Raw genomic sequence first — 26,406 nt, 5'->3', positions numbered from 1 at the left:
TGTTCTTGCACACGCATGCAGACACCAGCACCCCTCCCGGGCAGGTGTGCACACACGGGTGCCAGCGCAGGGGTGGGCGCACACACACGGGCGTGCACGGCCGTGTGCTGCAGACACACGTGTGTGCACACACGTGGCACCGCCATGGGCCTGGGCTGCCCCCCCCCCCCACCACCCCCTCCCTGCAGTACCAGCAGCTAAAAATATCCCCAGGGATGGTGCCAGCCGTTGCCATGGCAACGGGAGGATGGGGAGCAAGGCTGGGGGGCAGCCCCCCAGAACTGCCAGCCCCCCCCCCTCCAGTACTCCCAGCACCCCAGAATGCCCCCCAGTAGCCCCCCAACACCTCCAGCATCCCCAGAACCCCCTGCGACCCAAACCCCCCCGGGCCTCTGCACCCCAAAAACACTCCCCCCCCCCAAACCCTCAGCACCCCCAACACTGTCGGTACCCCCAGAACTGCCCAGGGGAGCCCCCAAGGCTCAGGGGGCTGGGGTGGGAGCTCAGTCCCCCACTGCCCCCGCTGTTCCTGGGGGGGGGTTTGCGGCCCCTTAATTCCCCGGTTAATCATTCATGGGGCCGGGGCGCAGCAAATCCCCCCGTGCCGGGGCCGGGATTAGGCGGGCCAGGCGGCGAGGGGCCCCGGCAGCGGGGGGGAGACCCCGGCACCGGGGGGGGGGGGGGGGGGTCCCGCCGGGGGGAGCGCTGTCCATGAGGAGGGATTTCCTGTGCAGGGGAGGGGGCGCATCCCACAGCTGGCCGGGGAACAGGCACCGCGGGGGTCCCCAGGCAGGAGGGGCTCTGAGGAGCCCTGCTGGACCCCCACCCCCGCCACAGCACCCCCAAACTCCGGGGCAGGGGGTGGTGGCGCTGGCAGGGTCGGGGGTGGCGGGGTGTGCTCGGGGGGTCGCAGCTCCCCGGGGCGCCGCGGGGGCGGCCGGGTGGGGGGAAGGCGTCGAGGCCTCGGCGCTTTGGCAGGGCGCCCCGGCACAGCTGCCTCCGGCCCGGGGCCGGGGGGGCCGGAAGGGGCCGGGGCCGTTCCCAGCGCCGGGGGCAGGCGAGGGGCGAGCGGGGGCCAGCGTGAGGGGCTTCCCCTTCCCATGGGGTCACTGGGATGGCTGGGAGCTCTGATGCCCCGTCCTGCTGGTGGTGGGTGCTGCCCCATGGGGGTGTCCAGTGCTGGGGATGGAGGTGTCTGGTGTCATCCCCTTCCTGGGGGTCCCGGGGGGCACCACTGCTGGCTCGGGGCTATATTTAATGTGCCTGCCACAGAGCAGCGGGGTGAATTTTAATGAGCATGTCCCGGCCGACTGCCTGCGCCCCAAGAGCAGCACAGCCCCTCTAAATCCCAAATCCCCCCAGATCAGGGTCTGCCACAGGGCACAAGGTCCCCACCCGGCTGGGGCAGTGCAGAGAGACCTGTGGGGAACCTCACTGGGGACGGGGAGCTGGTGATGAGTGCGAGAGGCGCCTGTCCATATGCTCCAGAGGGGCCACAGGCAAACTCCAGCCCTGCCTCAGTTTCCCCAATGGGATGGGGGCTGTCAGGCAGCCTCAGGCAGGGGGAATCTGGGGACATGAGGTGGTGTTGAGAGGACCAAGCCCCATGGGCTGGGGGGCAGGCAATCTCGGCCACAGCGTTATCGCGGGCAGACGGCTGCGGGGGGCCGTGGCCGAGCCGTGTTTGCTGAGGATAAAGTGTACGGAACAGGCAGGGGGGGGACGGGGGGGCCGTCACGCTGCTGCTGCCCCGCCACGCTGGGGCCGCCAGCCATGCGGATGAGGGCCCCAGGGTGACCCGGGGACCAGGGGATTCCTGGGGTCTATGGGGACACCCACTAGCAGTCCCGGGTGTCACTCTCCTCCATCCCCTGGGGACTCTCATCACCCGGGGATCACCATCCCCTGGAGATCCCCCGCTCGCCGGGTGGCACTGCCCCCTTGTTGTCCCCATTCTGAGCAGCACCCGTGCCCTGAGAGCCGCTGGCCCGTGGGGACCCCCCCACCCTTCCCTGGGTGTTGCCTGCGCTCCCCGAGTACGGGAAACCATCCCCTGGGTACCCCCCTCCCGAGGAAACCTTCATCCCTTGGGGACCCTCCTCTCCTAGAAGCCTTCATGCTCGGGAGACCCCCCATCCCCCTCATCCCCTGGGTGCCACCGCACCGCCTGTGCAGCCCAAGGGAGGGGGGTACCTACGGGGATGGGGGGTGGGGGCGGCCAGACTGAACCCCCCGGGGGTCCCAGGGCCAAGCTGCGGGGCTCCGGGCGGGGGTGTGGGGGGGCGGCAGAGGCGCTTTAAGCCCGGGCATGACGGGACGTGTAGTCCGGGGAGGAAAAGGGGGGGCTGGGAGCAGGGGCTGCTGGGAAGGGGGTGGGGTGGCACGGGCGGGTCGGGGGGCTCCGGGGGGCGACCCTCAGCGCCCTCCCCAGTGATCCCCCCCGGGCTGCCAGTGCACGCCGCCATCCCCAGCGCCGCGGCGGCTCCGGGTCCGGCCCCACAGCGGGGTACGACCCCCGTTCTCCCCCGTCCCGCACATCCCCCGGGGGGCGCAGGGGCAGGGCCCCCCGACGTGCGGGTGTCCTGCGGGGCCGTATCCTGCCCGGGGCGGGGTGGATCTGAGTGGGACCCCCGTGTCTGGCGTGTGCCCCTCCACGGGCCGGGCTGGGCACCCCGGGGTGTGGAGCTGCCGCCTGCCTCGTGGGCACTGTCACCAACCCCCATGGGGACTGTCCCAGATCTCCATGAGCATCATCTCCACCCCACCGCCACGCAGCCAGGGCGCCGTCCCAGCCCTTTCCTGGGTGCTGTCCCCAAATCCTGTAGTCCCCACTGTCACTACCGCAGCATCGCCGTGGGCACCGTCCCCAGCTCCCTGCCCTGCCCTCGTGGACACCAGGTTGTCACTGTCACAGCATCCCCGTGGGTGCTGTTCCCAGTCCCTGTGGGCACCATCCCCGCCCTGCCACGGGCATCCCCCCGGGCCTCCCCGGGCACCGTCTCCGCTCCCCCTTCGGTACAGCCCACCATGCTGTGGTCGCCATCCCCCGCCCCTGTTGTCACTGTCACGACATCCCCGTGAACACTGCCCCAAACTCCTGTGGGCACCAGCTTCACCCCACCACAAGCACCGCCCCAGGGTCCCGGAGCCCCAAACTCCTGTGGGCACGGTCCCCAGCTCCCTGTGGGTGCCGTCCCCAACCCCCGTGGGCACTTCCCCTAGCCCCCCCTTGCACACAGCCGCCCACCCTGCGCTCACCACCCCCCGTCCTCGTTGTCGCTGTCACCCCATCCCCGTGGGCACCGTCAGGGCTCCCATCACGCACCCTGCCACGGCCACCGTCCCCCACCCCGTGATCCCCGTGTCCCCATCCCGGGGTCACCCTCCCACGGACCCCGCCGCTCCCCCGTGGGTCCCCCCACGCGGGGCCGGGCGCGGCGGGTGCAGGAAGCGGCTGCGGCCGGCGGAGGGGGCTGCGGCCGCGGCGGAGCGGAGCGGGCGGGCGGCGGGGCCGGGGGAGGGAGGAGCCAGCGCCGTTCGTCCGCCGCCGCCGCCGCCGCTGCGCCCCGCTCCGCTCCGCGCCCCGCACCGCCGCTCCGAGCCCCGCTCCGCGCCCCGCACCGCCGCTCCGCGCCCGCCGCCGTCCACCTCAGGTACGGCCCGAGCGGCCCCGCCGGCCCGAGCGGCCCCGCCAGCCCCCGGTTGTTTACCGCCGCCCCCCCCGGGCCCCCCCGGCTGAGCAGGGGCGCAGTTCGGTGCGTGGAATGGAGGGGTGGGGGGCGATCGGGTCGGGAGGCTCGGGACCCGCGGAGGGCTCGGGGGCCGCGAACCGCGAGGAAAAAACACGGGGAAAGATTTTTTTTTTTTTTTTTTTCCCTTGGAAAATCCGGGCGTTTGGCGTGGGGCGGGGGGGCCGCGTTCCCCCGTGGGGGGCGGGGGGGGGGGGGCACCGCGCCCCCCACCCCCAGCGCACCCGCCGGTGCTGCATGCGGGGCACGGCGCTGCCCCCCGCCCGCCACGCCGCGCCACGGGGGCAGCCCCCCCCCGGCTGTGGCCCCCCGGCCCCGCGGCCCCCCCGTGGCCGTGGCGTGGCGGCGTGGCGGGGTCCGGGCCGCGGCGTGGCTCTGCGGTGATGGGCGCGGGGCCGCGCCGTGGGCAGGTCGCGGGGCCGGGCCGTGGGCAGGCCGTGGCCCTGTCGCGGCGCGGGGGGGGGAACCGTGGACGGCCGGGCCGTGACGGCGCCGTGGGTTGTCCGTGAGGGCTTTAGGGGCCCCTGTGTCCGCTCCCCTGCACCCACCCCGCAGGGCGGCAGGAATGCTGCGATTTTTTTTTTATTTTAAAATTTTTAAAATATTTTTTAATTATTTTTTTTGCGCCGAGAGCAGAGCGCGGGGGGGTGCGGGGGGGGCGGTTCGGCCGCTCCCGGTTAGGGCGGGGGCAGCGGGGGGCGTCCCCGGTGCGGCGGGGCGGGGGGGGGGGCCTCGAGCCCCGCACCACGGGCTTCGCCCTGAACGGGGCGCGGGGCGTGGCGGGGGCTCCCCTCTGCACGGCGCCCCGCGGTCCCGGGGGATGTCCCCCACCCCAACCCCGGGGGGGCGGATCCTGCCCCCGGTCCGGTGTCGCCGCCGGGGTTAGGGATGCGGTCCCAACCGGACTCTGGCGCGTCCCCACTGTGCGATGCGGGGAAACTGAGGCAGGGGCGGGCGGGCGCCACGGCCAAGGTCACCCCGGGACCGCGACCTTCAGCCGTGACCCCCCCCCCGCCGGGGGCTGCCACCGGCACCGACACCGGAGCCGCACCGGGAGGCCGGGCTGCGCCTCACCCCGCCTGACCCTCGACGGCACCGGGGACCCCCGCAGCTCCGCTGGAGCGCTAGGGGGACTGGGGCCGCCGTGGGGCGCGGGCAAACCCCGGTGGAACCGGTTTGGGGGGGCTCCCCTGCCCGGGGGTCTTGGCGCAGGGTGGGGACGCGGCGCGTCCCCCCCTCCCCACGGCAGTGCCGTGCGGCTGCGTGTGCCCCCCGCAATGGTGCGGGCCCCGCGGGCCGGCGGAGCGGGATTCTCGCACGGGGTTCTCCCCGGCACCCCTTACCCTCCCGCGGCCGTGACCTTCGCGGGGCCGCGGCGTGGTCACCCCGCGGACGGGTTCCCGGAGGGGGGAGCGCGGGCCGTACACGCCCCGTGTCCCGCACCCTGCGGAGCAGGGACGGGGGGGCTGCGGGCGCACCCCCGGACCCCTCCTGACGGGCGGCGGCTGCAGGAAGCGGGACCCCCCCCCCCAACCCCCGGCTCCGCTCGTCGCCCCGCGAGCGCATTCCCGGGTCAGCGGAGACCGAAGCAGCGGCGGGGCCGCCCCGGGGGTCCCATCCCGCGGACCCCCGGCCCCGCCGGACCCCGCGCAGCCGCCGGTGCGTGGGGGCGGGGCCGGACGCCTGGGTCCCCCTCCGGACTGGGGGGGAAGAGGAGGAGGAGGAGAAGAGGGGGCGCGGTGTAGGCGAAGGCGGGCGCGGGCTGCGCTCCCAGGGCCCCGCTCAGGCTGGATGCGGGCGGGGGGCGCAGCGGGGTCGGGCCCCCAGGGGCGGTGCCGTTCGGGATGTCCTCTGCGCTGCAGACCCTCTCGGACAGGGTCGGGTGACTGCAGGAACACTGCGAGCACTGTCCCTCGCGTCCCCTTTTCAGGGGGGGACGGGCTCCCACGGGCAATCTCGGTTCCGTGTCCCGGTGCCCGTTCCCATGTCCCGGTGCCTGTCCCTGTGTCCCCTCGTGGGTGCCCATGCTGGGCACCTCGTGGTGGCCGCCTCCCCCCTTCCAGCAGGGCCCCCCGGGGAGGGGACCCAGGAGCTCCCCCCCGTCCCCGTGCACGTGAACCAGAGCCCCCGATTTAGAAACGTCCCATGCCGTGCCAAGGGCTGAGAATAGCTCCCGGCGTCCCGGCACACCTCCTGGGGCCAGGGGCACCCCGCGGGGCTCGGGGCCTGCAGCCACCCCAAAGAGCTGAGACTGGGCACACTCAGCACACACCAGGTGCTCATGGGTCCCTGTTGGGTGACCTTCGTGGCCTGGACGAGCAGTGACATCGGGATGAGCCACATCCTGTGTGCTGGCACAGGGGACACTGTGCTGGGGATATGGGAGTGTGGCTCTTTCTCTGCCAGGCAGCTCCGGTGGGAAGGGAAGCTGAACTGGGGATGGGGAAAAGGAGGCACAGCTGAACGCTCACACACAGCAGGAAGGAGTGGCCGGTGTGGCCTTGGTTGGATGGAGTGTTCTTGGGAGTCCTGTGGGGTTTGTGGGGGCTGCGGGGCCGGGGGCGGGTCGTGGTGCAGGTCCCCGCTGTGGTGATGCAGGACCCGTCGGACACAGGGCTCGTCAGAGGCTCAAGGCCACAACGTTGGGTGCCCAGTCAGTGTCGGGACAGGTCACCAGCCCTGCAGCCGCCAGCCGTCCTACGAGCGCTGGCTTCAACGAGCCATGAGCCACAGGGAGAACACAAACCCGGGCTCAGCCGTGCTGTGCCACGGCACAGCCCACACCCCACGTGTGTGGGGAGGGGGCACCGTGCAGGGCTCCCGTGGCACTGGGTGGGCTGCCCTGATGTCAGGCCCGTGGCATCCCCCTCGCTCGGGCTGCCCAGCTGCTGTGCATGCCTGGGATTCCTGCAGCCTCACGGCTCGGCACGGCGCAGCACGCTGTCCCCCACTGCCACGCGTGCCCACGACACTGGGCACTGTGTGGGCCCGGGCACGGTGTGCCGGGCACTGGCACAGGTATGCGACGAGCGCACAGCACCAGCAGCAGACACGCGTGTGGCACTTGGCACAGCCTCACACACACGGGCATCGGCGCGTGCTGGGTGCTGCCAGCCGTGGCACGGCAGGTGCCCCGTGCCTGGCCGCACTCCCACGGCACGGTCGTGCCAGCCGGTGCAGCCAGGGTTTGTCAGGCAGCGGCAGATCTGTGCCACCCTGGTGCCCACGGTGATGCTGCCCCAGTGCCCACTGTGACGCTGCCCTGGTGCCCACCGAGACGCTGCCCCGGTGCCCACCATGATGCTGCAATGCCTGTGATGACACTGCCCCGGTGCCCCCGTGGCCGGGTATCCCTGGCCGGCGGCCCTGGGTCTGCCCTGCCCCCAGCCCGCGCTAATCACACTAATTGGCACCGTGGCTAAAGCGCTTAGGCCCTCACCTCCCTGACCCGGCTGGCAGCTGGGCTGGGGGGGGTGCTGGGACCCCCGGAGCCCATCTGTGCTGGGGGGCAGGGACACGGCACTGGCCCCGTGGGGCGGCCCCGGTGTCCAGCACACACGTCTGGCTGCACGGAGGCGGTCAGTGCCTTTGTGGAGGGGCGTCCCATTGTCTGGGGACCCCATTCCGGGGGTCCCCGGGGGTGGGGTCTGTGGGGAGCGGGGTGCTGAGTGCCCCCGCTGGGGCGAGGTGGCTCCCGCCGTCGGCCCAGCCCCGGACTTTGCCCCCGGGTTGTTTTCAGCCGCCTGCAACCACCCGACTCAGCAGAAACGCTCCCCTGGGCGTGGGGCTGGGCTGGGGGGGGCGCCGGGGGGGCTCCCGCCGGCTGCCACCCCGCTCCCACCCAGCACCCACCCAGCACCTGGTGCTGCAGGTGGGACGCGCAGGTTTGGGTGCCGGCGGCGCGGGGTGGGCTGAGACCTGAGTGCGCTCATCACACGTGTCCCGCTGGGGGAGGAGGAGGAAGAGGAGGAGGAGGACGAGAAGAGCCGCCTCCCGTGTCTGTCTGTCTGGGCCGCCCCAGCGCGCCCGGGATTCCTCGAGTGACGGTTCCTGGAGCGGCACCGCAGGCTCCGCCGGGTGATCCCAGGGTGCCGGTGATGCCGAGGGTGTCAGGGGGCTGCTGGGGTCTCGCTGGGGTGGCGAACCCCGACCTAACGCCGCCGCCCCCCGGCTTTAGCCCCAAGCCTCTCTCGTTTGGGTCTGCACCCACCAGGCCACCTCAACGGGGAAACTGAGGCGGGGTGGCCAAGCCCACCCACCGCACGCTGGCTTTGGGGACAGCCCATATTCCACCCCGCAGTGGTTCCATCGCGGCGTCGATGCACCCCGAGCCCCGCACAAGCACCGAGCGTGTCGGGGCTCTGCTGGCGCGCGGGGTCCCGGGGGAGAGGGGCGGGGGGCGGCGGGGGGGGCCGGTGCCCGGCGGGGGCCGCGCAGCTCTGGATCCCTGCCAGTGCCTATACTTGGAAGTTCTCCGCGCGCCGTTCCCATATGGAACAAACATTTGCTGCAGCCCCCGGCTCTATAGGTACCGCCGGCCCCAAACCCGGCCTGAGGCTGCGGCGAGGGGCGCCCAGGCCCCGTGAGCCCCCCGAGGCGGGGAGTGCACCCCGGGGTGGTGGGATGCGGTGCCTCAGTTTCCCTGAAGAGACTGGTGCAGGCGACGCCCCTTCTTCAGGCGTTCTGGGGGACCCCTCAAGTGAACCCCGCGTGCGGCACAGGGTGCTCTGTGCACCCATGGGTGCGGCATCCCTCGCCCCCCCATCCTTCGCCGGTCGGGGTGTCCTCAAGCGGGGAGGGGGAACAAGGGGGGTCGGCCGGAGCGCCCCGTAGCGTGGGGGTGTCGGGGGGGCCCCCCATCCCCGTCCGCCGCGTTTTAAATCCGCCGGAGGAATTTCTGTGGCGGCCAAGACAAACGTGACCTACTTTCTGCTGTCCCCGCGCGGAGCGGAGGAGCCCGGGGCTGGGCACCGCGCCCGCCGCGGCCCCCCCCGCCCCTCCCCGGGCGCGGACTGAGGGCCCCCCGCGCCCCTCACACCCCTCCGCGCCGGGAGGGTCACCGGGGGGTCACGGGAGGGGGGGGGGGGGCTTGTGAGCAGGGCCCCCCCCATGGTACCGTGGTGCTGGGTGGGTGTCCGTGGGATGTGGGACAGGGTGGGCACGAAGAGCCCGGGGGTGCTGCTGCCATCGTGCTTCGGTGTCCCCGTCACCGGGCGCCGGGGGGGGGGGGGGGGTCGGGGGGGTGCCCCCCGGTGCTGCCCGTGCCCTGACCCCGCCACATCGTGTCTTGGCCGCAGCAGAGCTCGCAGAGGAGGGATCGCCCGGACCTCCGGCGCCCCCCATCCCGTAAGTCGCCTCCTACCCCATAAATCACCCCCCCCGCCCCATAGGTTGCCCGCCTCACCAAGGGTCACCCCCAGCCCCAGATCTGGGGGCGTTCAACTGTGCAGTGAGCACGTCAGGGCTTAGCCTGGCTCCCGAGCACAGCATCTGAGGGGCTTCCCTGGGTGGGGAGGGGCTGCCCTCTGCACCCCCGTCCCAACGCTCTCCCCCCGGCTCTTGGGGGCCCCCCCAGCCCTGCCCCAAAGGTGGGGGGAGCTCCCTGTGTGTTCTTGTGCTTTGCTGCGCACTCACAGCGCTGGGCACGTTCTCAGACAGCTTTGCACCCCTGGGTGTGCTTTTGCACACCTGTGCACACTCACAGAGCCTTGCACACACCTGTGCGTGCCCTTGCACAACCCTGCACACACTCTCTCACGGGCCGTCTATGCTGCCACAGCCTCGCACACCTGTGCACGCTCTCACACACCTGTGCATGTTCTTGCACACCCATGCACACACTCGCACGTGCCCTGCACGCCCGTGCACGCTCTCCCCTAGCGTGGCACACCTGTACACGCACTTGCACACCCGTGCACGTTCTCGTACGTCTCTGCACGCTCTTTCACCCCCTTAGTGCTCTCACAGCCTTGCACACCGGCGCCTTTCACCCCTCCATGCACACTCTCACCCCGCTCTGCCCTCTGGCCCAGCCCCGGTGCTGTCGCACACACCCTGCACGTCGCTCCCTCCTTGTGTTCTCGCACGTCCCTCGTGCCCTTGCCCAGCCCTGGGCGCCCTTGCACGCTCCACACGTCCTTGCACACTCAAACCCAGCCCCCCCCCCCCCCCGGTAGCCACATCTCCTGGGGGTACCCCCGTGGCTTCACAGCCCTCCCTAGGGGTCCCCTGTGTGTCCCCCACGGCTGGTCCCCGTCGCCCCTCCCGGATGTCCGGGCTGACGCCGCTGTCCCGCAGGGTCCGGCCCGGGATGCTGCGCGGTGCTGAGCACTGAGGGGCACCATGGGGTGCGCGGCGTAGCCCCCCGCCGTGGCCGCCCCGCCGTGGCCGCCCCGCCGTGGCCCCCGCGTGGCGCCGGAGCCCCCCCCCGGTCGGTGCTGAGCGCTCCTTGATGGAATTGCGGTGAATGGAACAGAAGCCCAGCACCCTGGACCTGCTGTCGGAGCCAGAGGACACCCGGTGAGACCCCACCCCAGCACGGGGACACGCGTGGCGCTGCGCGTGGCGTGTCCCTGCACCTGGCTGTGCCCTCTGTGTCCGAACGTCACGTGTGTCCCCAAGTGTCCCCATGCCTGCTGCACCCCTGTGCCCACCCTGTCCCTTGTATCGTCGTGCCTGGTGTGTCCCCGTGCCTGCTGTGTCCCTTGTGTCCTCGTGTGTCCCCCATGCATGGTCATGTATGTGTCCGTGTGTCCCTGGGGCGTTGTGTATCTGTCCGTGCCCCGTGTGTCCCTGTGTCCTGAGGGTCCCTTGTGTCCCCGTGCCCACCGCGTCCCCATCCCCGCCATGTGTCCCCATTCGTGTTCCCAACCCGGGTGTCCCCATGTCCTGTGCATCCCCGCACCCCAGCTGTCCCCCGGCCCCCCTGTACCCCACATGTCCCCAAGCGTCCCTAAGTGCCCTCACATTCTGGGTATCCCCACATGTGCCCATGTCCTGGATGTCCCCCTGCACCCCACATGCCATCAGCTGTGTCCCCACCCGTGCCCCCCCATGGCGTCCCCCCCCCACTCGTGCCTCTCCCAGCCGCCCCCTCCCCCCGGGGGGGGGGGGGTCCCCTCGTTCCCCCCTCCCTGGGGTATTTCGGGCCTCCCGTGGGGGGTGGCGGCCCGGGGTCACCTTGGGCTGAAGCCCCCCCCCCCGCCCCCCCCCCCCCCCCCGCAGGTGCCGATCCCCGCGGCCTCGCCCCCCCCCCCCCCCCCGCGGGGACGGGCGCGCGCGGACCCCCGCCGCCCGCCATTGGCTGAGCCCCCGATGACGTCACTTCCCCGCTCAGCCAAAAGGACATTTTGTCTTTGACTGCGAATGAGCCCCTCCCCCCCACCCGCCCCTCCCCCACCCGCCCCTCCCCCTCCCTTTCCCTTCCCCCCCCCCCCCCCCCCGCCCGGGTCCCAGCCCCCCCGGGGCGGTGCCGTGTCCCTGAGGGGGGGTCCCGGGAGGGATGGTCTGTGTGGGGAGGGGTCCCCAGGGCCCTCTCCTACCTCCCCCCCCCATGCCGCACCCCAGGGCCGGACCCCACCTGCGACATCGCCGCGTTGGGACCCCCGGGCGGGGGCTGCCCGCTTCCCAGCGGAGGAGGGGGTCCGAGGGGGGATTTTGGGGTGCTGTTCGAAGTTTGGGGGGGGGGCAGCGGGAATCCGTGGGCACCATCCCAGCCTGTCCCCCCCCCGCCCGCTCCCGCAGGTGGCTGGATGGGAAGCGCAAAAGAAAGAGCAGCCAATGTTTGGTGAAGAGCAGCATGTCAGGTACGGGGACCCGCGGCTCCGCTGAACCCCCCCGGGCACCCCCGGCTCACCCATGTGCTCGCCGGGCTCTGCAGGCACCCCGTGTCCTGGTGGGCACCCAGTCCTAGCCAGGGTCCCCTGGACACCCCATGTGTCACCTGGGTCCCCCGAAGTCTGTGCACACCCCACCGGCACGCCAAGATCCCTGTGTCTGTGCACCTCAGCGTCGCACGGACACCCCATGTCTCGGCTGGGTTCGCTGGAGTCCCACGGACACCCCTTGTCCCCTGTGGGCACCCCAGGAACTCCCACGTCGTTGCCAGGGTCGCACGGACACCCCGTGTCCCTGGTGGGCAGCCCGAGGTCCCCATGTGTCCCACGCACACCCCACTGCCGCGTCCCCCCCCCCCCGCACCCCACATCCCTGCAGGGTCCCCCGGGGTCCCAGTCCCCACGTCGCCGTCGGCGCCCCGTGGCTCGGGGCGGCGCTATCGGGGCGGCAGCGCCCTGGGGTGGGCGATAAGGGGGCCCCGCGGGCGCTGCCCCCCGCCCTGCCCCATTCCCGGCGGGGAGCGGCCGGCGCCGGCGGGGCCTGACGGGAGGGGGGAGCCGGGGGGAACCGGGAGTCCGGCTGCCGCCCATCCCCTGCCCCCGCCCCGCTCCCTGCGGGAGGGAGCACGCGGGGACCCCCGCGTCCGGCACCTGCAGAGCGCCACAGTGGGCTCGAGGGGTCCCCACGCCTGCCTTTGTGGGATCCCGGGTGGGTGCGGCGGTTCCGGGGTGCTGGGGACGCCCCCCGAGTTATGGGTGCGCCCAGGCATCCAGCCCCCTTCCCATCTCTCCCACCCCTCGGGGATTCCCACGTCCTGCCCCCCCCCCCCAAAACACGAGGGTGGGCTCCTGGAGGGGGGGCACGAGGGGCCCAGGGTGCTGGGGACAACCCCGTGCGTCGTGGATGATCCGTGCCTCAGTTTCCCTGAGCGGTTGGTGGTGGGGAGGCTGGGGGGGCTCTGGCGGGGGGCTGGTCCCCGGGCTGCCAGGCGGGGGGACCCCGGACAACAGCGGGGACAGTGTGTCTTTGTGTGCCAGGGGGACGGGGACCCCCCCCGCTGCCGGTGCCCGGCTGGATAATGAGATAATGGGGGCTTTATTGGTGCGGGGGGCTCGGGCACCCCCCACACACCCCCCAGCGTTAACCCTTCCCGTGCCGGGGCAGGGGCAGTGGCGAGGCAGACAGTGGTGGGTGCAGACAGAGGGGAAACTGAGGCACGGAGAGGGGATGATGTACTGGGCATCCTTGGCATGGGGGATGTGGGGGGTCCCTGATGCTGCATGTGCCAAGGGTCTGTGATGTGGGGTGTGCAGAGGGTCCTTGACTCAGGGTTTCTGGGGGGTCCCTGATGTGGGGTGTGCAGAGGGTCCCTGATTCGGGGTTTCGGGGGGGTCCCTGATGTGGGGTCTGTGGGAGGGTCACTGGTACAGGGTGCTCCAGGGGTCCCTGACTTGGGGTGCCCTGGGGCTCCCTGACATTGGAATTTCTGTCATGGGGTGCTCTGGGGGGTCTCTGTCATGGGAATCCCTGTCATGGAGCACCCCACGAGTCCCTGCTGTGGGGGGCCCTGCCCCGGGGTGCCCTGGGGGTCCCTGACTCGGGGTTCCCTCAGGGTACATCCCTAGTTACCTGGACAAAGATGAACAGTGTGTGGTGTGTGGGGACAAGGCCACCGGCTACCACTACCGCTGCATCACCTGCGAGGGCTGCAAGGTGAGTTGGGGCAGGGGGCCTTGGGGGGCTCGGGGATGGGGGGGGGCTCAGCGGGGCTCACTGTGTCACCCCTTGCACCCTCCCCAGGGATTTTTCCGTCGGACCATCCAGAAGAACTTGCACCCCACCTACTCCTGCAAATACGATGGGTGCTGCGTCATCGACAAGATCACCCGCAACCAGTGCCAGCTCTGCCGCTTCAAGAAGTGCATCTCCGTGGGCATGGCCATGGACCGTGAGTTGGGGGGCACGGGGGGGGGGCTCGGCTGGTGGGGCAGGTTGGGGTCCCGGCCCCCTGGGGCACATTGGGGTACCCAGATCAGCTGCAGGCTGGGCTCTCAGGTGCTGTGATGCAGCAGCGGGGTGGGAGGCATGAACGGGGGGGGTCCTAGCTGACCAGAGGGGGTCCCAGATGATAGCGGGGGGCTTTTGGGAGGTGGGTTGGGGTCCTGGTGTCTACGGGGCGAGTTGGGGGGCCTGGAGCAGCCACAGGAGGAGGCTGGGGGGTCACTGTGGGGTGCTGTGCTGCAGCTGTGGGATGCATGGATGGGGGGATCCCGGCTGATGCCGGGGGTCCCGGCAGTGGTGCTGGATGACTCCAAGCGGGTAGCCAAGCGGAAGCTGATCGAGGAGAACCGGGAGCGGCGGCGGAAGGAGGAGATGATCAAATCCCTGCAGCACCGCCCCAACCCCAGCGCCGAGGAGTGGGAGCTGATCCACGTTGTGACAGAAGCCCACCGCAGCACCAATGCCCAGGGCAGCCACTGGAAGCAGAAGCGGAAATTCCTGGTGAGGGGATGCGGTGGAGGGACTCTGTCACCACCTTGGCCCCCCACCCTGCCCCCAGCCCCAGCCGGGATCCGCCGGGCGCTCGCACACTCGGCACACACGTGGTGGCAGCGCCAGGGTTTGGGATGTCACCGGTGTCCTTGGGCAGTCGAGGGGGGTTGGGACATCGCTCAGTGTCCTTGAGCTGGTCACCCCCAAAGGGTTCAGGGGTGAGCAGTGACCGAAGGGGACAGCTGTGCCCGCAGGTGGCCCTGGCCCCGGCCCTGCCACTGGCCCTGTCACTGTCCCTGTCATGCAGCTCCCTCTCCTGGCTGCTGCACCGACCCTGCCACAAATGTTCATGGGGGCCCAGAGGGGGGCCAGGGTCACATCACTGCCTCGCGGGGGTCCCAGGGAGGGGGAACAGGGTCACACTGCACCCCCAACACCACTGCCCACCATGGGGGTCCCGGTGGGGGGCACGGTCACACTGCACCCCCACTGTGGGGGTCATGGAGGGGAAACAGTCACTCTGCACCCCCTACCACCCCTGTGGGGCCACAGGTTGGACATGGTCACACCACGCTCCCCAATGCCACCACGGGGGTCCCAGAGGGTGACACAGTCACACTGCACCCCCAAACCCCACTGTCCACCATGGGGGACACAGTCACACCCCCCAGTGCCCCATCTGCTGTGGGGGTCCCAGGGGTGACATGGTCACACCACACTCCCCAGTGCCACCACGGGGGTCCCAGGGGACACATGGTGACATCACACCTCCCCAACACCACCATGTCCCCCACAGCCTGAGGACATCGGCCAGTCCCCTATGGCCTCCATGCCCGACGGGGACAAAGTCGACCTGGAGGCGTTCAGTGAGTTTACAAAAATCATCACCCCGGCCATCACCCGCGTGGTCGACTTTGCCAAAAAACTGCCCATGTTTTCAGAGGTAACGGCGGGCTGGGGACTTTGGGAGGTCTGGGGTGGTCTGCCCAGGGTCTGAATCGCACCAAACCCCCCCAAAACTGCCCCCACGTGCCCCCAGCTGCCTTGCGAGGACCAGATCATCCTGCTGAAGGGGTGCTGCATGGAGATCATGTCGCTGCGGGCGGCCGTGCGCTACGACCCCGAGAGCGAGACGCTGACGCTGAGCGGGGAGATGGCAGTGAAACGTGAGCAGCTCAAGAACGGCGGCCTCGGCGTCGTCTCCGATGCCATCTTCGACCTGGGCAAGTCCCTCTCTGCCTTCAACCTGGATGACACCGAGGTGGCCCTGCTCCAGGCTGTGCTGCTCATGTCCTCAGGTAACGGGCGATGGGCGGAATGGGGTGGGCAGCCCAGTGCCCGGGGAATCAGAGGGTATGTTGTGTGGGCACCCCAATGCTCAGAGTTCTCACTGTCCTGGGGAGGTGGTGGGTGGGCACCCTGATGGCAGAGATCCCCAGCAGCTTCAGGGGGAATTGGGTGGGCACCCCCATGCCCAGAGGCTGTGCATGGGGATTGTTGTGTTGGCACCCCCTTGCCCACAACCCCCAGCATTGGGAGATGCATTGGGTGGGCACCCCAATGCCCAAAGTCCTCACTGTCCTGGGGGTGTGTTGGGTGGGCAGCCCAATGCCAGAGTCCCCAGCATTTGGGGATGCATCAGGTGGGCACCCACCCCGATGGCCAAAGTCCTCACTATCCGGGGGGTGCTGGGTGGGCACTCTGATGCCAGAGCCCCCCAGCATCTTCGGGGTGTGTTGGGTGGGAAATCACGTCGCTCTGGACTTTGGGTGGATTTGGGGTGGGCAATCCCAATTCCCAGAGCTTCAGGCAGCTGTGCCAGGCTGGGAGGGGTCCCAGGAGGATGAGGTGGGCGCCCCAGTCCCTGGTACCCAGGAGCACAGACTGAGCCTCTCGGTCCCCTGGGGACCCCTGCCAGGCTGACGTGGGTCTGTGGGGTGGACACCCCAACAGCCAGGGGGGTGCGTGGGACACTCAGCCCTGTGGGAGGGAGAATCCCTGCAGATGCTGGACTGGGAGAGGGCCTCTTCCATGGGCAGAGAAAGCCCGGACAACAAGGAGGGGTTTAAACTAAAAAGGGGAGATCGTGATGGGGTATTGGGAAAAAATTCCTCTCTGTGAGGGTGGTGAGGCCCTGGCACAGGGAAGCGTCCAAGGCCAGGCTGGATGGGGCTTGGAGCACCCTGGGACAGTGGAAGGTGTCTCTGCCACGGCAGGGACTGGATGAGCTTTAACATCCCTTCCGGCACAAAGCATTCTGTGATTCCACGACCCCCTGACGGTTCCCTGGTTCCCGCAGACCGGACGGGGCTGATCTGCGTGGAGAAGATCGAGAAGTGCCAGGAGACGTATCTGCTGGCCTTTGAGCACTACATCAACTACCGCAAACACAACATTCCCCACTTCTGGCCCAAGCTGCTGATGAAGGTGACGGATCTGCGGATGATCGGCGCCTGCCACGCCAGCCGCTTCCTGCACATGAAGGTGGAGTGTCCCACCGAGCTCTTCCCCCCCCTCTTCCTCGAGGTCTTCGAGGACCAGGAGGTGTAGGGCCGACACCCCCCCACCCTGTGCCCCCCCCCAACCCCACTCTGGCCCCCGCCCCAAATCTTTCTCGTCCCCCTGTAAGGACAAGGGGATGCTGCGCCCAGGGTGGGGGTCCTGCTGTGCCCCCCAACAGCCACCCCCCCCGCCCCAGGACTTGACGAATTTTGTTTGTTTGCACAGGGAAGGGCCCCGACAGTCGAGCGTTCCCTTTATTGTCCTTCTCTTCGTAGATTATTATTTTTTAAGCATTTATTTCCCTCCCTGAGAGGCTAAAATATTAAACTAACTGCACTTTGGAAGGAGGAGGAGGAGGAGGAAGAGCAGGGAGGAGAGGAGGGGGCTCTGGGCTGCACAGGGAGAGGCTGCCCCGGCTGGGGGGCCGTGGCCATATGCACTTTTGGCCGGGCAGCAATTTGGGGGGCTGGGGTGGGGGCCAGGACTCCCCTCCATAGCAGGGCAGGGGCTGGGACCCCCATCCCCCATAGAGGGGTGAGGGCCAGGACCCCCCCATAGCAAGGTGGGGGCCAGGACGCCCCCCACCCACAGCAGGGTGGGGGGCATGGGGGGGGCACAGCGGTGGGGACGGGGACCCCAGCCCGTCGGGGTGCAGGGCTGGTGGGCCCCCCCCAGCCCACTGGGTCTGCCCCGGCTGGGGTGACCCCCCTGTGTCCCCCCCTTATCCCCACATTTGGGGCCAGAATTGGGGTTTTGGGGGTTCTCTTGTCTTTTTTGGGCTGAGATGAGACAATTTTGTGCCAAGCGCCGCGGATGGTGGGCGCTGCAGGACACTGGGGGGGGCCACTCACCCCCAAACCCCCCCAACTTTTCCGTTGTCCTTTTTTTGTTGTTTTTTCCCCTTGTCCTCGTCGGTTTTGTCGTGTCCGTCAGGAGTTGCAAAGGCCCCGGAGGCGCTGGCGGGGGGGCCGTGGGTGCCCCCCCAGGACCCCCCACTGCACTACTGCCCCAGCCCCCCGGCAGCAGCACTTTGGGGGGGCTGCACCCCCCAACCGCCCCCCCAGTGCTCCCGGGGGGACCGGGCTGAGGCGGGGGCTGGCAGGGGGAATCCCACAGGGGGCTTGAGGGGGGGGGGGGCACAGCTGCAAGGGGGCACCCGGGAATGGTTTTATCACCTTTTTACCCCCGCCCCAAATTTAGGTTTGTGAATTTTTTCTTACCTCAGGCGGAGGCCGAGGGGGGGTGCGGGCCGGGGGGGGGCCGGCAAGGCAGGCCGGGCCCACCTAAGCTAATATATATATATATATATATATATAAATATATATAAAATATATAATTTTTGTAATTAAAAAAAAAATCTTTTTACGGGTCGTTTAAAAGCAGAAAATCCCAACACCAGACACGTCCCCCCACAGGCACAGGGGGCCGGGCTGGGCTCCCCCCACACCCCAGACTCCCCTCAGCCATGGGGGTCGTGTCGGGGGGCCCCGCCAGACCCCTTGCAGCTGGGTTGGGGGGGCACAGCGGGGCTGTGGCTCCCCGGGGTGCCCTGGGTGGGGGCGCCCCAGCCCCAAGTACCAGCGCCGGATTTGACCTTGGTGCAAAATGTCTTAAACCCCCACCCGGGGGCCCGGCTCGGGGGTCCCCGGTTTGGGGGTCCCCGGTTTGGGGGTCCCAGCAGCACTGGCTGCGGGCGGTGCAATAGGAGCTGAACACTAACGCCCGCACGGGGGGGGCACAGGCTTGGGGGGTTCGCCCCCCACCCCTGGCAGCACCGGTCCCAACACGTGCCTTGGGGCCACGGGCGGGGCCGCGGCACCCCGGTGATGCCCCCCACGCCCGGTGGTGCCGCGGCCGTGCCGTGTTGGTGCCACGGCCACGCGTGTCGGTGCCGTGACCGCGCGGCGCCGTGGCCACTCGCGCCGGTATTGCGCCAGCGCCGTGGCCGCGCCACGTCGGTGCCAGAGCAAGGCACGTTGGCGCAACGCCGGCGCCACGGCCACGCGTGTTGGTGCCGTGGCCGTGCCGTGTCAGTGCCAGGGCAACTCCTGTTGGTACAACGACGGCGCGGTGCCGGTGCCGTGGCCGTGTCCCCGCGCTGCCCGTGTGTTCCCACGCGCGCTCCTGTCGCGACACGGCAGCGCCGTCGCGGGACGTGTCTTAATCAGCCCCCGTGACCCCCCCCCCCCCCGAGCGGCCACACGGGGCCCTGGGGCAGCTGGTCCCGGGGTGGGGGGCTCAGCCCGGCCCCCCCCCCCACCCGCTGCCCCCCGCACGCCCCCCACCCTGTACTTCCCCCCACGCCCCCCCCCCGGGCCGTCCCCGCGTCTCCGTCTCGCGTCGCCATCGCACGTCCAGCATCCAGCGTCGGTCCCGGGGGGCCACACCGGTGCCCCCCACCCCTGCGCCACCTCCCCCGGGCCACCCCCGCCCCGCGTCCCCCCGTCCCCGCGCCCCCCGTCCCCCCCCCCAAGCACATACCTCATGGCTCCCGGAGCTGCCCCTGCCCGCGGGCATCGAGCCCGGCCAGTGCCTGGCCCAGCACAGCCCCGGCACGGCCCGGCTCGGCTCGGCGCGCCCCACGCGGGGTCCCCCACTATGCAGGGTGCCGGGGGGGGGGGGGGGGGGGGCCGCGGCCGGCGTCGCTGAATGTAGGGGCGCGGGCCGGGGGGGCCGTGGAGCCCCCGTGACAATCACAGTCTGTGACGTGCGATTTTAAACCCTTTTGTGTTTTGGTCAGGATTTTAAAGAAAGATATTTTTATGGTAATTGTTGCTGGTCTATTTTACTATATATTTATGTAATAAATATATGATGAAAAAAAAAACCAACCAACCAAACCCCCCCCCCCTCGCCCCCCCCCCCCCCCCCAAGACCCACCGCCCCAGCACGGCTGGATCCGGCCTCTGCGTCCCACCCCCGGCCGCCAGAACGGGGGTGTCGGGGCGAGGGGACCCCCCGGCGCTGCCAGCGGTGCCGTGGGGGCGGTGCCCGATTTGGGGGGGGGTGGGGGGGGTGTCCCAGCATCCTGGCGCCCACCTTGGGGTGAATCCCTGCGAGTCCGACGGGCGCCACGGGGTCGGTGCTGCCCCGGGGGAGGGGGAAGTCTGTGTGTCCCCCCGCTGTGGTGTATGTACAGGGGTGTGCGGGGGGCAGGGGGGCCCGGGGGGGGTCCTGGGGGCACTACTGGGCGTCGATGCGGAAGGAGAGCAGCTTCTCGGAGTGGAGGTTGTTGAGGGTGCGCAAGTCCGGCAGCTTCAGCAGCAGCTTGGTGAAGCGCGAGGTCTCGGCCGGGCGCGTCTTCAGCACGAGGGCGCGCAGGGCCCGCAGCAGCGTCTCCTGCAGCTGCTCCACTGATGCCGTGTCCTCCATGCCCGAGCGGTCTGTGGAGGACAGGGGGTCAGAGGCAGGGGAGGAGACACCCCAGCTCAACCCCCAAAACCCCCTAATCCCACTCCAGTGTCACCCCGATCCCAGCGCTGAACCCCCTGATACTCCCCTGGTATTACCTCAATGCCACCCCGATCCCATCCCTGAAAGCCCCGAATACCCCACTAACCCCCTGATCCCAGCCCCAAACTCCCCAAACTCCCCCCAGAACTCCCCAAATCCTCCCACGCTCACCTGCCGAGACGAGGACGACGGCGGTGAAGAGCCCCAGCTCCTCATCACTGAGCTCAAGGGCGCTGAGCTTCTCGCTGAAGTCGAACATGGCCCCGAGCAGGTCTCCCATGCCCATGGCCCAGAGCTCCTCCAGCCCGTACCGCGTGCGGCTCATGAACGTCACCGTCTGCTCCTTCACGTCGAACAGCGACGCGAAGCGAACCATCAGCACCTGCGGGCAGGGGGCAGGATATGGGACGGGGCACCAGGCAGAGCCAAGGGCACCACGCTTCATGCCAGGGGCACTGCGCCGTGCCATGGGCCCCGTGATCCATATTGTGACCACCAAATGTGGGGTACCGGGGCACTGTGCCATGCCATGGGCTCTGTGATCCGTATTTTGACTACCAAATGTGGGGTACCAGGGCACTGCGCCATGCCATGGGCTCTGTGACCCATATTGTGACCACCAAATATGGGGTACCAGGGCACTGTGCCGTGCCATGGGCTCCGTGATCTGTATTTGGACTACCAAATGTGGGGTACCAGGGCACTGTGCCGTGCCATGGGCCCCGTGATCCATATTGTGACCACCAAATGTGGGGTACTATGCCGTGGGTGCTGTGCGATGCCAGGGGCACTGTGTTTCATGCTACAGCTCCCAAATGTGGGGCTTTACAATGCCATGGGGCACGGGGCTTCATGGTTAGTCCATGGGGCTTCGTGTTAATCCGTGGCCCCCAGTTGTGGGGTATCATGCCGTGCCTGGGGCGTCGTGCTCCATGCCACAGCTCCCAAAAGTGTGGCACTGCAGTGCCATGGGGCACTGTATAATGCCAAGAGCACTGTGCTGCATGCCACAACTCCTGTTTGTGAAGCACTGCAGTGCTGCAGGGCTCCGTGCCAGTCCACAGGGCACTGTGCCATGACAGGGACACCGTGCTCTGTGCCACACATCCCAAATGTGGGGCACTGCAGTGCTGCGAGGCAGCAGGCAATGCCATGGGCGCCCACGGCTCTCAAATGTGGGGCACTGCAATGCCACGGGGTTCCTGCTGTCTTCTGGTCCACTGTTCCCATGCTTTGGGGCTCCCTGCCAGTCCATGGAGCACCGTGCAATGCCATGGGGCACCCTGCCAGTCTATGGGGCACCATCGAGCCCTCCCCATTCCGGGACGTACCTCAAAGGTGCCAGCCTTGAGCAGGGTGACCTGGTCATGCTGGGAGAGCGCCTGGAAGCCGGGAATGTGCTTGGCGAACTCAACGACCTCGCGGACGGCGGGGGTGAAGCTGAGGGAGAAATCCTCCCAGATCTCCTGCACGGAGCGCCCGCTGCGGCCGGGCACGTGGCTGTTCATGGGGCACGCCTGCGGGTGACCGGGGGTCAGCGGGCACCGGGGGCTCCCCCGGGCTCTGCGGGGCTCCCCTGGCCCTGCCGCCACGGGAGGGAGGGGGCACCGACAAGGGGATTAATGCGATTAGCGGCTAAAAATAGCCGGGGGGGGGGGGAGCGGGAGCCCCCGGGCGCTCACCGGCAGCACGTCCTTGGGGCCGCGGGGCCAGGGGCACCCCCGCGGGGCCGGGGGCTCGGGGTAGGCGGCGGGGCACAGCCGGGGCTCGGGGGGGCCGGGGGCCCAGGCGGGGGGCGCGTCCCAGCGCAGAAGCCCGCTGTCGCAGGCGGGAGGGGGTCCCAGCTTGTCGTGCGCGTAGATGAAGATCTCCTTGTGGGCCTTGGCCACCTGCGCGATGACGTCCTCGGTGGCCCCCCCGGGGCTGGGCGAGCGGGGCGGCGTCAGCTGCTGGGGGAACTGGGAGAAGCAGGCCGGGGGGGCGAGCGGCGGGGGTCCGGGGGGTGGTGCGTGGCCCCCGCCCGCGGCGGGACCCTCGCCGGGCCCCGGCATCGGCGGCGGGGCGCTGGCCATGCCGCCCATGGCGCTCTGCATCTCCGCCAGCATCCGCTGCTTCTCCCGCTTGGGGATGCGCCCGAAGCGCACGGCTGAGGGGGGACACCGGTGTTAGGGGGACATCAGCGGCAGGCGGTGACCCCCCCCCGCCCGCCCTCCCAGACCCACACCACGAGGGGCTGATGGGAGCAGGGCTGCATCCCTCCCCCGGGCTTGGAGGGGACGCGCAGCCTTAAAAATGGGCAGAGCCGGTCCTGGAGGGGACATAGAGCCCTGAACATAGGGGAACCCATCTTGGGAGGGGATGTAGAGACCTGAGCATGAGGAGGATGCATCCAAGGAAGGGACATAAAGCCTCGATGTTGGGGGACCCTGTGTGGGAGGGGAAACACAGCGCTGGCCATGAGGGACCCATCCCGGGAGGGGATATGCAGCTCTGGGAACGGGGCAGCCGTGGAGGGGAGTCTTGGAGGGGACACGCAGCCCCACATATGGGGGGGGGTCCCAGGAAAGGGGGACACATCCCGTGGGACAGGCACAGCACCCAGCACAGGCAGGGGGGGCCGGTTCCAGAGGGGAGGTACAGCCCTGGATACATCCCGGGAAGGGACCAGCGGCCTGGGCACGGGGAATCCCACCCCCAGAGGGAATCCCCGGCTCGGGACGTCACGAGGGTCCCTCCGAGCTCACCATCACGGGACATGCCGACCAGCAGGCACTTCTTGAAGCGGCATTGCTGGCAGCGGTTGCGGTTGATGCGGACGATAGAGCAGTTCTCGTTCTTGAGGCACTTCTTGTACTGGATGTTCTGCTGGATGCTGCGGCGGAAGAAGCCCTGCGGGGCGAGCGGGGACAATCACTGGGGGTCCCCGCAGTGTGACAGGGGCTCCGTGCCCCATCCCCGGCCCCATCCCAGTACCTTGCAGCCCTCGCAGGCGTGCACGCCGTAGTGGAAGCCGGAGGCGACGTCCCCGCAGACCTTGCAGAGCAGCACCATCCCGTTGAGCTCTGCGGGAGGACGGGGGGTCAGCGGGGTCCAGGGGTGCGTGCCGCTGGGTGGGGAGACCCCCCGCCCCCCCCCCCCCTCCCCCGCGAGCCCCACTCACTCGTGACGGTGCTGCCGCCTTTGCTCGGCGAGCTGCGGCGCCGCTCGTCTGCGGGGACCGGCTGCACCCCGGGGAAATTCACCGAGGAGCTGTACGAGGAAGAGGAGGTGGAGGAGGAGGATGACGAGGAGGAGGAAGGGGAGCCGTCTTCATGGGGGGCCAGCGTGGCTCCGCCATAGGCGCGGGAATCCTGGAGGGAGCCGGTGGGCGACGGTGGGAAGTACGTGGGGAAGGGCTGCGAGCCCGACTGGGAGCTGCCGTTGGAGCTGTCGCTGCAGAGGGACACGGGGCTGGTGCGGGTGGGAGAGGCGCCGCTGGAGCCCACGTAGCTGATCACCCCACCTGCAGAGAGAAGGAGCCACTCATGCACCGAGCTGTGCCGGGCTCAGCCTCCCCCGACTCATGGAAGGTGGGAACCTCCGGAGGTGGGTGGGATGCCCAGGGAAGCACCCCGAATCCATCGGCAATCAGGATCCGTGGGCATCCCGCGGAGCCACACATGCACCGAGCTGTGCCAGGCTCAGCCTCTCCCAGCTGGGGAGGGGGAAACCCCTCGGAGGGGGATTGCAGCCCCAGGTGGGGTGGGATCCATAGGGAAGCATCCCAGATCCGTGGGCATCCCGATGGGCCACTTATGTACTGAGCTACACCAGGCTCAGCCTCCCCCCCCCCCGGGGGTGGGGGGGCGGCGGGGCGGGGGAAGCCCCCCAGAGGAGAATCGCAGCCCCACGCGGGGTGGGGTCTCCAGGGAAGCACCCCGGATGCATCGCGGATCCATGGATATCCCGGCTGCGCCGCACGTGTGCCGCCCACCCTGAGTCAGGCACCGCACCCACCGGCTGCCACGGGCGACGGCGCCACGTGGGACGGGGACAGCCGGGTTTATCCGGGTACGTGCCGGCTGGGGACACGGGCAGGGCACCCCGGAATTGCCTGAAGGAGGAATGTGGGCTGGGAACCCTCTGGAGAGGTGAAATCAGGAGGTCACAGGAGTTACTGCTGCCGTTCCTGGCTCTGTGCCCGCAGCACAGCCGGGCTCCCGCCCCACACCTCCCGGGACAGTCCCACGGCGCAGCCACCCATGACGGAGCCCCCCACGGCACTGGGATGCTCCCAGCGCAGCCCCCCCCCCCCCACCAACTGGGGGGATAAGTCCCCACTGCAGGACTGAGGAGTTGTGTGAAGACCCCCGAAAGTGGGGAGCAGCATGGGGGGGGGACACACGCGTGGCCCCTGGCTGAAGTCACAGTCGTTGTCACCCCACTCACGGGGCAGGGACAGCAGCACCGGGACACGGCTCCGGGCTGGGACACGTGGATGGTGATGTCGGGGACACACGGGATCACCAGGGCCATGTGTCTCCTGCCGCACACGGTGCTGCTGGCACAGATGCCACGCGCCAGAGCCAGCTTGTCACCATCCCCCCTCACTGAACCACCTCCAAAGGGGGTCACCGAATTGGGGACAGTGGGTCCCACCTCCAGGGCAGCTGATCCTGGGGACCCCCCCGCTGCTAAGACGCCAAAATAATTGGGGGATCCCCGCACCCCAAAGCCTCGGGACACCCATTGTAGGGTTTGGGGTGCGGGGATTCCCCATCAAGGCTTGTCCCAGAGAGAGGGAAACTCTCTTGACCCCAAAACAGAGGGAACCCCCCCCCCCAAACAGCCTCCCCGCAGCCCCCCCCAAGCTCAGGCGGCCTCACGCCGCCGCCCCACGTGCTCCAGCCGCACGTGGCACCCCTAAACCCCGCCCCTTCACGCTTTACCACGCCCATCTGCCTTTCATTGGCCAAGCTCCGCCCCGCCCCTTCTCGTTGCCCCGGAGACAGGGCTGCCCCCCCAATGAACGGCGGCGTCCCCAGTTCCGTGTGTGACGTCATCGCTGATGTCATGTGCCGACCAATGGGAGGGGGCGGGGCGGGGCTGAGGGGAAAACAAACTCCGCACGTGGCAGCGGCGGGGAGGGGGACACGTGCGGGGGGGAGCACGGGGGAGGAGGGGGGCACCGCCTCCGGTCCCCCCTCCGTCCCTCCCGGTGCGCGGAGAGCCCCGACACGCGCGGCGCCGCCTCGGCCGTCCACGGGCTGCCCGGTCCCCGTGGCCGCTGATAGAGACACCCCCCCCGTCCCGCCGCGGTCCCCTCCGGTCACCCTGATCGGTCCCGCCGCCCGGTACAGACGGACTCCTGTGCGCTGCGCTGCGGTCCCGGTTCCTGGGACACCCCGGTGCCGCTGCCCCGGACCCACTTCACTCCCCTCCGGTTCCGCTGCCCAGGAGACAACAATCCCTGCTCTCACCCTTCCTACCCCTGCGTTCAGCCCTCTCCGGCGTTCGGGATTCCTCGGTCCCGGTCGCCGGGACACCCGGGTCCCGCCGCGCTCCCCTGCGGTCCCGCTGCCCGGCACGCCCCGGAGCACAGATCCCTGTTCTCAGCCTTCCCAACCCCGCGTCCAGCACGCTCCGGCGTTTGGGACTCCCCAGTCCGGTTTCCATTCCTTCTGCCCCAATCACCGGAGCACGCCGGTGCCGGTGTTCACATCGCCCCGGTGTGCAAGACGCCCGGTACCGGCGCGCAGCCCTCCCTTACCCTCCTCCCGGGGACACCCCGGCCCCGCTGTCCGAGCCTTACCCCGTTCTGCAGGACCCCCCGGTCCCGGTAGGACGGAGCCCCGTTCCGGGACGCGGTCCCGGTGCGCGTCCTGCCCGGTCGGGCGTGCGGGACCCCTCGGTCCCGGTGTCCGGACCCCTCCAACTCTCGTCTCAGCGCGCAGCCCCTCGCCGCGGTCCCGGGGCGCTGCCCCCCGATCCGCTCCGGTGCTGGGGACCGGTGCCCGCACGGTGGTCCCGGGGGTGGGGGGGCTCCGGCGGGGCACTGACCTGTGCTGCCGGCCTCGGGGGCCGCCATCCTGTCCCGGCCCCGTGAGCCTCCCGGAGCGGAGCCGCGCCGAGCCGTGCCGCGCCGCCGCCCGGTGCGGGCTGTTGTGCGCCCGCCGCCCGCCCCGCCGCCCCCCGCACCGGCCGCGGCTGCGCACTGGGCCGCACGCGGCGCCGCCGCCTCCCCCATGTGATTCCCGGGGACAGCCTCGTGCCCCAGTGACACACTTTCCGCCGGCGGCCCCGGCCCCGCGCCGCCGCTGGGGAGCCCGGGCTCGGCGGGGACCCCCGCACCGGGGCCGCCTGACGGACCGCGGGGACCGGTCCCTGCACCGGG

General features: G+C 69.9%; 2 protein-coding genes across 3 annotated transcripts; one reads left to right on the top strand and one right to left on the bottom strand.

Annotated features, from left to right (window-relative positions):
- Positions 1-3,565: 3,565 nt before the first annotated feature.
- Positions 3,566-19,349, top strand: THRA (thyroid hormone receptor alpha). 2 transcript variants are annotated; one of them, XM_054000410.1, is made up of 10 exons: positions 3,566-3,653; positions 9,050-9,095; positions 10,047-10,268; positions 11,493-11,554; positions 13,198-13,298; positions 13,386-13,533; positions 13,882-14,087; positions 14,875-15,021; positions 15,118-15,376; positions 16,378-19,349. In XM_054000410.1, the coding sequence occupies exons 3-10, from the start codon at positions 10,216-10,218 to the stop codon at positions 16,626-16,628; spliced, it is 1,227 nt and encodes a 408-aa protein (XP_053856385.1). In that variant the 5' UTR covers positions 3,566-3,653; positions 9,050-9,095; positions 10,047-10,215; the 3' UTR covers positions 16,629-19,349. The 2 variants fall into 2 exon arrangements, with proteins under 2 accessions (XP_053856385.1, XP_053856383.1); XM_054000408.1 differs by having other exon boundaries at positions 9,047-9,095.
- An 83-nt stretch (positions 19,350-19,432) lies between these two features.
- NR1D1 (nuclear receptor subfamily 1 group D member 1) lies at positions 19,433-26,178 on the bottom strand. The gene is made up of 8 exons (XM_054000402.1): positions 26,073-26,178; positions 23,194-23,535; positions 23,007-23,095; positions 22,778-22,922; positions 21,716-22,179; positions 21,365-21,550; positions 20,205-20,415; positions 19,433-19,963 (listed from the first exon to the last, which is right to left on the bottom strand). Exons 1-8 carry the CDS (start codon positions 26,098-26,100, stop codon positions 19,764-19,766), a joined length of 1,665 nt encoding a protein of 554 aa, XP_053856377.1. The 5' UTR covers positions 26,101-26,178; the 3' UTR covers positions 19,433-19,763.
- Between the last annotated feature and the right edge of the window lie 228 nt (positions 26,179-26,406).

Source organism: Vidua macroura, chromosome 27 (assembly GCF_024509145.1).
Source record: "Vidua macroura isolate BioBank_ID:100142 chromosome 27, ASM2450914v1, whole genome shotgun sequence".
In the NCBI taxonomy this organism is placed as follows: domain Eukaryota; kingdom Metazoa; phylum Chordata; class Aves; order Passeriformes; family Viduidae; genus Vidua; species Vidua macroura.
The sequence above is the reverse complement of the archived record's forward strand: the minus strand, read 5'-3'. Positions and strand labels throughout refer to the sequence as shown.